The following is a 9,651-nucleotide window of genomic DNA, read 5'->3' as shown; positions in this document are numbered from 1 at the left end:
TTATCATTTAAATGCATTTTTCTTTTCCTTTTTTTTTTCTTTTTTACTTTGTTCTATAATCATAATCTGTACATTATATGATAGATTTATGTATGTGTATTCTCTGTAAACAACTGAGGTTGATTTGACTTTTTTTTTTTCTTCATGGTATCTACATAATGCCTTGCCTGTGCAGCAGGTGAACAGTCGGTTTCATTTCATTGCCTTTATCTTTTAGGTGCTACTGCACTTTGTCAAATCGCCTGAGGGAACAACAGCAGCAACAAAGCACTTATGCAAAACACACACCGGTGTACTACACAGCCAGAGGAAACGGGAACACCTTATCAAACCTGTGATACATGCAAATGTCTCTACAGCTCCGGCTGCTGCTGCTGCATACCTCTGTGAAGGGAGGAAGGGAGGAAAACTTTGGGTTTTTTTTTTTCTTTTTTTCCCAGGGAGGGAGGCGCTATATATGAAGTCGGAACTGTGTCAAAAGTTACTGTACTTCGACCCACTGACAGAAGTGAAGAGTTGACTTTCTGCCGACGAGTGGAGACACACACACACACAGAGAGAGAGAGAGAGAGAGAGAGAGAGAGAGAGAGAGAGAGAGAGAGAGAGAGAGAGAAGGTAAGCTGCTGCTTCGCCTCAGCTGGGGGAGAGATTTGTTGGTGAGGTCTGAGCTCGTGGAAACGTCCTGCCGGAGACTTTGTGCTGATCACCTGTGTTACGTACAGTCACGTACACGGCCGGTGGGTGATCTGAAGGTAGAGCCGCGTTTATTTCTTTATTTCTCCATTTACACATTTTGACGTCGTTACAGGTGATACATGGTGTCGTTCGTGCAGTGTTATTGTCTTATTGTTTGTATGTGGCAGTGGAGCTGAGCAGTCATTACAGTAACACGAGAGAGAAACAGGCCTCTGGTGCCTGATTCTGTGTGGCAGAGGAGACCTGTTTATTTCCTCTGACCTCCCCATGAATACACATTTCACAGGGCAACATCACACATTGGACTTTTTTTATTATCTTTTTATATACATTTAATCTATTGTAGCTATATCAGATAGTCCAAACAATGATGTATTGTATAATGTATAATTTATGATCATCAAGTTGTTATAAATGGCAGATTGATTGAATGTCTGGTATTGATAAGGCATGAGTTAAAAAGTAACTAGTTTTTATGAGTATTTTTATAAGGCCAGTAGTTTTACTTTGATTTAGTTGAGTAGCAAGTTAGGTTTTGGGTATGCTTTCCACCACTGATGAGTAAAGTAAGAGTGGTAATTCAAGCCTTAAAAGGGCACTGCTCCTTCTTTGGGAGAAGAAATTCAAAAATAAGATTAAAATATTAATGAGGTAATACTACAAACTCAAATATATATTTCTTTTACTTAACTGAATAAACAAGCGGTTCTCTGAGGAAGATAATCTCCCCAGAACACTGTTTCGAGGCTAGAAAGGTGGCAGGGTCCGCCACATATAAACAAAGTGAAAAAGTATGAGACTGAGTTGTCCTTTGAGGTCAGTTTGTTTATTGAGTATATTCAGAAAACGATGGTATTTAGTTTGTTTGTTTAGTCTTCCCTAAAACTAGGAGTGCACCTTTAATCAATGACCATGTGACTGACATGTCGATCCACCACTTGCTTTCTTGATTAATCAGTGAATGTAATTCTCTTAAAAGATTTCACAAAATCATCAGGCCAAAGGTTACACCATCAAATGTCTCTGTCACCAAACAGAATGACACATTGTCACATTTCAGGGCTTTTAGGGCATTTAGCTCTAAAAGCTATCCAAGCTATGGTCTGTATGAAAATCATTAACAAGCGGTTGATGGAATAAGTATTACAAACACAGAGCTAAACTTTAACTAGCAGAGCAAAAACTCCTGGACCATGAATAAAATGTGATCTTGGTTAGATTAGTTGATGTTCTTAAGCATCCTGCAGCTTCAGTAAAGAGTTTGAATAAATTTATTTAGAAACTAAAGCTGTGTATTAAACTGTGTTTTAAGATAATTAAGAGAAAAAAGGAAAACTGGATGTTAAGAGGTTGAATAAACATGCATTCCTAACCACATTATATGTACATTTTCCTGCAGTCAGTCGATGAACGCCCCCTCGAGACTGTGTAACACATCTTCTATGCTGCTGAAAAGAGGTCCAAATGCCCCAGGATGGATCAGGCACTTCTCAGCCACACGTCAGCTTCGGACCTGCTCCAGCCAGACAGCGAGGAGCTCCAGCTCAGAGTGGACTTCTTCAGGAAACTGGGTTACTCGTCGGCAGAGGTGAAGGCCGCTCTGAGAAAGCTGGGCCTGAGCACGGACACCAACTCCGTGCTGGGAGAGCTGGTCCGGAGCAGGACCAACAGTGCGCCCTGCGCGTCCAGTTCTGACAGTGATAAGAGGGGCACAGGCCAGAGGGACTCTCTGCTGCCTCCCAGCTGGGCCCTGGGACCCTGCAGGATCACACCGCAACTCGGGGACCAGAAGAGTACTGACACGGAATTGAGGCCTGTCGTTATTGACGGCAGCAATGTTGCCATCAGGTAATCTCAAAAAGCTATTTTCTTTCTTTTATGCCATGATAGATTCTAAATAGGAACTCATGGCTGTAATGTTTTGCTACCGTGAACCACCAAGCGGTTTGAATACCTGCACAAATACAGTGACATAACACCTGTGAGACAGTGAAGTGCCTTGTAAAGTAAATGACATGTCTCAAATGGCCATCACTCATCGCCTTGTCGCTGTTCAGACGTGACCCTAACACACTTCGCTCTAGTGTCATGCCACTCGACTATTTCAGACGGGCGTTCACCATCGTGCCTGTACTTGTTTCATAAAGGCTATGGCTAATATGCAAATCTTGGCACACACCTCAAAATCTCCACCTCTCGATAGTCGTGTAGTGCTACCCGTTTAGTTCATACTAAGTAATAATAGCCTGGAGGAAGGTTCCCTGACAGAGACAACACAGAAAGGCATGTGGTGTTTGCACAGATCAACTGTAGTTTAGCCTCTCCCACCCAGATTATTTACGGTCATTTCTATTCATGTTCTCCTTTCAGTCATGGAAACAAGGAAGTGTTCTCATGCCGTGGCATCCAGCTCGCGGTGAACTTCTTCCTGGACAGAGGACATGATACCGTCACTGTGTTTGTTCCCACTTGGCGCAAAGAGCAGCCCAGGCCCGATGCCCCCATAATAGGTGAGGACACGGGAAATGCACAAGCAAGCACACACTGATCCAGCAGACGGAAACTTTAGTTTAGCTACACAAAAATTCCTCAGTCAAAGAGAGGAACTATTTAATTGTCAAAGGCTAAAACTCCTTTTTACACAGTCTTGGACTCAGGATGTTTGAGGGGCAAGGGCACCAGTTGTGTGCGATGTGGCACCAGTGGCCACAAAGTCATAAAACATTTACATTGACCTGGAAGGGGGAACTAGAGTTTACTTCATGACATCTCTTCTTTATTTTCATTGACCTTTTCAGTCATAAACTTGAATGGTAGGCTCTTTTTCAGTTTAAGTCACAGAGCTGGACTTCTCGTTTTTGGCATACAGGACATAATAGAAGTAGAAACCATGAGTCACTTTGCTGATTTGAATAACTTTGTTGAGTTCAGGTCAAATTCAAATATTTACAGTTACTGACTGTTGAGCTTTTTTCTTGAGCCAAGCGAACGCACGCATCACAACAGGTACAGCACTCTCTGTTTCCAGTTTAAGTTGTCATATTCAGTTCAGTGTAAAACTAGCTGCTTCAGCTGCTGTAAGCACTGTCATAGTTTTAGCTGACTTCCTGCCTGTTTTTTGCAGTCAGCAGTTCCCGCCCTCCTCTTTCCTTCACCAATTGAACGCTCGGCAATAATCGCCAGACATGGCGGCAAACAGGTGAATCCTGCTCTCTGAGAGTTCACAAGCAGACAGGACCGCCTCTTTATGGAGTTCTCTGTCCTGATTGGATAAAGTGGGCAGGGATACCAGAAAATTTCTTGGACGTGGATCCAAACAATCTTTAACAGCGATTACTGTATGGATATAGAGCTTTTTAACACTTATTTTATTAAATAACTATCACTTGCAGCAGCTTTAATAACTCTGCAGCATATTAATTACAATTGAGCTATCAGATTATAAAGGTTCCTGTGGCTTTAATGAGCTTTTAACTGTGAAGTAAGGTACTGTGCAGTGCGGCTAAGCTAACGACGGTCTGTGACAATACTGTTCCCTATAAAAAACTTGTTGTTAAACACTGGTTTGTACATGAAGGCCTTCTTAACACACCTAGGAGGCAGATAAAAAAAAAAGATGCGACTTTCCTAGCCCGCAGTACATAACGTAATCACCACAGCCGAAACCAGCGTCTACCAGCCAGGGAGGATGCCAGTATGCATATCTTACATGATGTCAATCTTTTCTGGCTCGTCTTGAATCAAACAGACTTGTCGCAGACTATGTTGATGAGTCACGCTCATTTATTCACAGCCAGCAAAAGAAAGCAGTCCAGTCATTCCTACTGATGAAAAATACTGATAGGTGAGAAACTCAAGCTTAGCTGAGTACAAAGACTGGAAACAGGGCAGAACAGTTAACCTGGCGCCACCTGACAGTAACAAAATCAGTTTACCATCTCCTCTTAACAAATTGTATCTAATTCCGTTAATCCCTTCTGTTGAACCATATTATTTAAAAAAAACTTCTATTTGCTATTTTACAAGGGGTTATCTCCTTTTTCAATCTCTTGCTGGGATCAGTCACTTCCTGGAGTCACACCCACCCATGGGGACAGTCCGGCACAAAACACCCATAAAAACAAATTGTTCTTTAACACTCAGAGTTCACTAATTAACAAGATATGTTAATTATTGAGCCTTACGAGGTGTTTGTAGAAAAAACAATTAGGATGTTTCCAAAATGTGGAACTATTCCTTTAGCTAGAGAGCAGTTTTCAGTAGCTTTTGTTTTGTCCGACTCTATAGCTTCTCTTTTACCGAGAAATGTGAATGCAACTACCCCCAGCGCTGTAGTCATGCATATTCCCGTATCTGTGATTCACTCCCACAGCAGCCATGAGATGATGTTTCAGTGTTGTCAGAGGATGAATTACTGAATTTGGCCTCTGGGCTACTCAGTTAAGATTGTCAAACAGTGGTTAACCCAACTGGATATCAAGTTATGCTTCAATTAGATGCCATGAAGGCACCAAGTGTGGGGCATACTCTGATTCTGACTGATTTGCTGTTAACACTTGTGGTGTGGGTGCAGTGTGAACACAATGTGCAGTTCTACATTTCTGGCAGCTGAGTCAGAAACATTTCCGGGTGTATCTGACAGATCCAGATTAATGCCATGTTGACACTACAACATCCCTGATGGTAGAGAAGCTGCCTTCTCTTAATGCATCAGGTTTTTTCAAGCCGACGTTTGACTCCCTGCAACTATATAATGAAGGGTGGACCATCCCTTAAAAAAAAAAATTGAAAAAGCTATGCATCATCGCCTTGTGGCTCTCATGATTTAGTAGCCGTGCAGCCCATGTGGTGCAATCCAAAAGCTTCTATTTTAAAACAGCGAACAAGGAAGTAAAAAATCCGCCTGCAGTCATTTGTGGGAAAGCCCCACCAGGAAGTCCAGCTGTGTTTTTTCTTCCACACCTCGCTTACTTGCTGCAAGCTGTCTGGTTAACTGCTGACAATAATCTACAGAAAAGAGATCATATAGAGCCAGAGGTGAGGTGATGACAGTCCAGACAAATGGAAGCACTTAGTGAGGAAAGTGCCTTTAAGTGTTTGTATGTATTGTTAATTTATGCAAATGTCATGGCTCTTTTCACTTCTGACTGCACACAGTGAGTGGCATGCTTTCATAAACTCCCCTCGCAGGTAACATGATATACTGTACACAGAGATGGTTCTGAAGATGCAAATTAACTTTCTTAAAAAAGCATTGTGGTTCTTGAATCAACATCGGTGGTTGTTCTTGATGACAGATGAATGTTAAGTGAAATAACATAGCAGCATGTCTGACACAGTACCATCAATCAAAAACTGTGACATAACCGCAGTTTCCGATAAGCCAAGTCCTGCCCCTCCCAGTGGCGAATGACGAGAGATTAATTTTTTATTTTTGCGAATTGGGCCATGAATTAAACATGTGATGCTTGTGAATTTGAAAGCTAATTTTACAAGTCAAGAAAGTCACTGTTTTTTCATAATGACGGTAAAATAACTTAATTTAGTTTTGTGTAAAACCCAGTGGCGTACTCAGGATGTTTGAGGGCCAGGGGCAAAAGGGGCCCCAGCTGAATGCAGATAGGGCTCTGGAAAGGTACCTTAGAGGGCACTTTATCATGTTAGATCTAGCTCAGGGGCATCCGAGAGAGACATGGTCGTCACCTCGGCACAGAAAAGGTATAAATAAAGATGAAAATTACAGCCCGTCTATCACTTGTTTCTGTATTATGTAATTTCAATGAGAGGGTAAAATCACAGTGTTAGATGCAAGAGACAAGTTTTCAATACATGTTTTGTATGTAGTTGGCACCTACATTATGTCTGACATATTGCTACAGACCTGGGATTTGTATTTAGGTCAGTGGTGTTGCATTCAGAAACTGTAGGGGGCGCCAAACCCCCACAAAATGCCATGTTGCCAGTGTTTCTATATAATCTTGCTTTAAACGAGACATCAATTATGCAGATTTTTATTCAGTCTTTTACTTAAGTTTTATGACAATCTGGTGGTCCTATGTGTAATTATCACATCATTTAACAGGAATCCAAAAGTTATTTGTCGCTCTCCCTTTCACTACCAGAATTTTTTATTTTTTTATTTTTTTTCAAAATAAGGTTCCTTGGTGGTCCACTAGACCCCTTCTGACTTCACCTCTCTAATAGAAAAGAGTAAAACAACTACCTCCTGTACACTCTCAATCTCACCACAGCCATCTCGCATTGCATTGTTTGTACTTTCAGATCAACACATCCTGTTGGAGCTTGAAAAACGGAAAATAGTGGTCTTCACTCCGTCCCGCCGTGTTGGAGGTAAGCGAGTGGTTTGCTACGATGACCGCTTTATCGTCAAGTTGGCCTACGAGTCCGACGGAGTGATCGTATCCAATGACACCTACCGTGACCTCCAAGGAGAGAGACCCGAGTGGAAGAAATGCATCGAGGAGAGGCTCCTTATGTACTCCTTTGTGAATGACAAGTAAGCAATTAGCCTGTTTTTCTACCTGAGCCTGTGCAGTTTCGCATCTGACTTCCATGAAGCCTGGTTAATGTTCCTCCGGAGGGCATATTGCATCCTGAGGGTGTAATCAGGGAAACATAATTATGCTGCACCCAGCTGATTTCTCACAAGGTAGATGAAGAAGTCAGCAATCAGTCGTGACTGTTGTTATTTTTTTGGCCAGGTTCATGCCCCCAGATGACCCTCTGGGTCGCCATGGCCCCAGTCTTGACAACTTCCTTCGGAAAAAGCCTCTGCCTGCGGATCAAAAGAGACAGCTCTGTCCTTATGGTAAGATATGAATAGCACAGAGCTCAGGAAGGGGAAGGATTTTGCTAAAGTATGCAGTATTTCTATGCAGCTGATTGTGAGAGTTTTGAACGAGGTTTTGGACGTGGAAAGAGTGCACTTCCCAAATGACACGACCTTTTGTTGTTTTTGTGTGTGTCCAATTTTGTTTTCCCCTAGACAAAAAGTGCACTTATGGCATCAAATGTAAGTTCTACCACCCAGAGCGGACAAACCAGTCCTACCTCTCCTTGGCAGATGAGCTGAGAGAGAAAGCCCAGATTTCGACTGTAAAAGAAGAGAGAAATGCCAGGTTATCACCCAGACATCTTCAGTCCGAGCCCGGGTCGGCTCACAGTGCCTATTGCCATCATCAAGACTCTAACACAGAGTACGGCGGAGCACAGAAAGGTTCTCTGCATCCTGGTCAGGTTAGTGAAAATAGACTGCTGTACAGAGAGGATCCTAGAAAAAGTCCAAATCACATGCCCTGCTCTGTGACAGTCAACCACTGTCAGAATGACTGGCCTGGGCTGCACACGATGCCCAATCATTACTATGCCAGCATGTCTCACGAGTACCTGGATTCTGGCCTCGGCTCTTACGAGAGTCAGTACTCCGATTTTTGCCACAGCAACTCCCACAGGCCCATGCCCCAACAGCCAAGTGCCCCCGCTGGACCCAGACATGCCTCAGTGCATATAGAGAAAAATAACACCAGCCAGTCCTGCAGATGCTGTTCCCAAGTCCCACACTCAGCAGCTCATCAGCAGCGTAACGGCAACCTGGACTCAAAGGTTCGACCCAAATACGACACCTACCCTCCCCACATGTTCCCACCTGGCGTGCAACACCACAGCAGCCTCCCCAGCCATCTCCACTACAGCGGAGCCCCACATCATCAGCAGAATTACTGGTCAGATCCCTTTCAGGGGCTTCCACAAGCCAGGACGTCACATAGTCTCCCCTCCTCGGCCCATACCTCACAAGGCCACAGCTCCTGCTGCTCTCACGAAGGCCATCGGTACCATTCTTGGGGCCAACAACAGTCCTTCTCCGCTGCTTTTGACCCACAAAGGCTGGAGCTCCGCAAGAATCTGCACACCATCTTCAACCCTCAGGAGGTGGATACAGTCATGACAATGTTCCCACATCTGATGGATGCGGAAAAATTAGCTGCAGAGATCCTCAAATTGAAGACTCAGAGAGGGATATTCTGAGGACTTTTCTTCCGCTGTGTCCTCTTCAGTCAGAACTAACATGGTACATGTGTTGACGCTCCGTCATAGCAAACAAGGAATGTATTGAGAAGTTTTTATCGCGTCTGGTGTTGAGTGATTTGAAAGCTTCAATCTGTCTAAAGTGCCATTATGGATTTGCAACGTGCCTTCGTATTTATGAAAAGCTTAGATGATCTTTTCTGAGTTTTAATGCATTTGTATGACATAGTAGTCAAATGTGACCTTGTCCTCCATGTTCTGAATGGGAAGTGCCTCTAGACCGGATAGTTACTGCCGAGTTTCTAGAGTTTTGACTGTTGATGCATATTGTGTCAAATGTGACGTATATTAATCATTGTCCAACAGTAAGTTCTCAGATGATATGAAATCATGGTTTAAAGTATTATTTTTTTTCTCTGTAATCATGGTAGTTCTCTAGAACAACTTGCTGTGCAATGTTATCTCTGTGAGGTGTGACGATAGCGTATTTCAACATGCAGGAAATACAGTGAAAAATCCTTGTTCAACAGTGAAACTGAGAATAAGACGTTGACCACAGCGAGAGGAATTCGCTGGTGTGTCGACACCTTTTTCCTGTAAACCAGAATCAGTTTCATCGAACGTTCTCAGAACAAGTGTTGCCATAACATCATACAAGTATTTGGGGGGTTGCGGTGCGATTGAGAGTTGACGATAGAAATGTGAAGATTTAGTTCTCATGAACATGCAGATTTGTGTTCTTTATGAAAATCATTTTTTTGCAAACGTGTGCTGTAAGATTAATTTGTGATAAGCATGTGTAGGAAAAACCATGTCACAAAAATTAAAACATGTCATGTCTCAGATATCATGTGTCAGTTGGTCTTACTCGTAAGGTTGGTGCTGCACCTTAAGCACAGCTAGTGTTCC

At 42.9% G+C, this 9,651-nt stretch overlaps 1 protein-coding gene across 3 annotated transcripts; it reads left to right on the top strand.

Annotated features, from left to right (window-relative positions):
- The first annotated feature begins 356 nt into the window (after window positions 1–356).
- LOC119006597 (endoribonuclease ZC3H12A) lies at window positions 357–9,589 on the top strand. Of its 3 annotated transcripts, none has more exons than XM_037075475.1 (6): window positions 357–575; window positions 2,094–2,544; window positions 3,067–3,206; window positions 6,979–7,213; window positions 7,419–7,525; window positions 7,703–9,589. In XM_037075475.1, exons 2-6 carry the CDS (start codon window positions 2,171–2,173, stop codon window positions 8,740–8,742), a joined length of 1,896 nt encoding a protein of 631 aa, XP_036931370.1. In that variant the 5' UTR covers window positions 357–575; window positions 2,094–2,170; the 3' UTR covers window positions 8,743–9,589. The 3 variants fall into 3 exon arrangements, with proteins under 3 accessions (XP_036931370.1, XP_036931371.1, XP_036931369.1); XM_037075476.1 differs by lacking the exon at window positions 357–575 and adding an exon at window positions 584–615 and having other exon boundaries at window positions 2,096–2,544; XM_037075474.1 differs by lacking the exon at window positions 357–575 and adding an exon at window positions 584–752 and having other exon boundaries at window positions 2,096–2,544.
- Window positions 9,590–9,651: the final 62 nt, after the last annotated feature.

The sequence above is a fragment of the Acanthopagrus latus genome, chromosome 17 (genome assembly GCF_904848185.1).
Source record: "Acanthopagrus latus isolate v.2019 chromosome 17, fAcaLat1.1, whole genome shotgun sequence".
In the NCBI taxonomy this organism is placed as follows: Eukaryota; Metazoa; Chordata; class Actinopteri; order Spariformes; family Sparidae; genus Acanthopagrus; species Acanthopagrus latus.
The sequence above is the reverse complement of the archived record's forward strand: the minus strand, read 5'-3'. Positions and strand labels throughout refer to the sequence as shown.

Excerpts from the sequence above, each read along its gene's own strand:
- LOC119006597 (XM_037075475.1), top strand. The coding sequence starts at position 2,171 with ATGGATCAGGCACTTCTCAGCCACACGTCAGCTTCGGACCTGCTCCAG. Across the intron at positions 2,545-3,066 it reads GGCAGCAATGTTGCCATCAG|TCATGGAAACAAGGAAGTGT; the intron begins GTAATCTCAAAA and ends TTCTCCTTTCAG. Across the intron at positions 3,207-6,978 it reads GCCCGATGCCCCCATAATAG|ATCAACACATCCTGTTGGAG; the intron begins GTGAGGACACGG and ends TTGTACTTTCAG.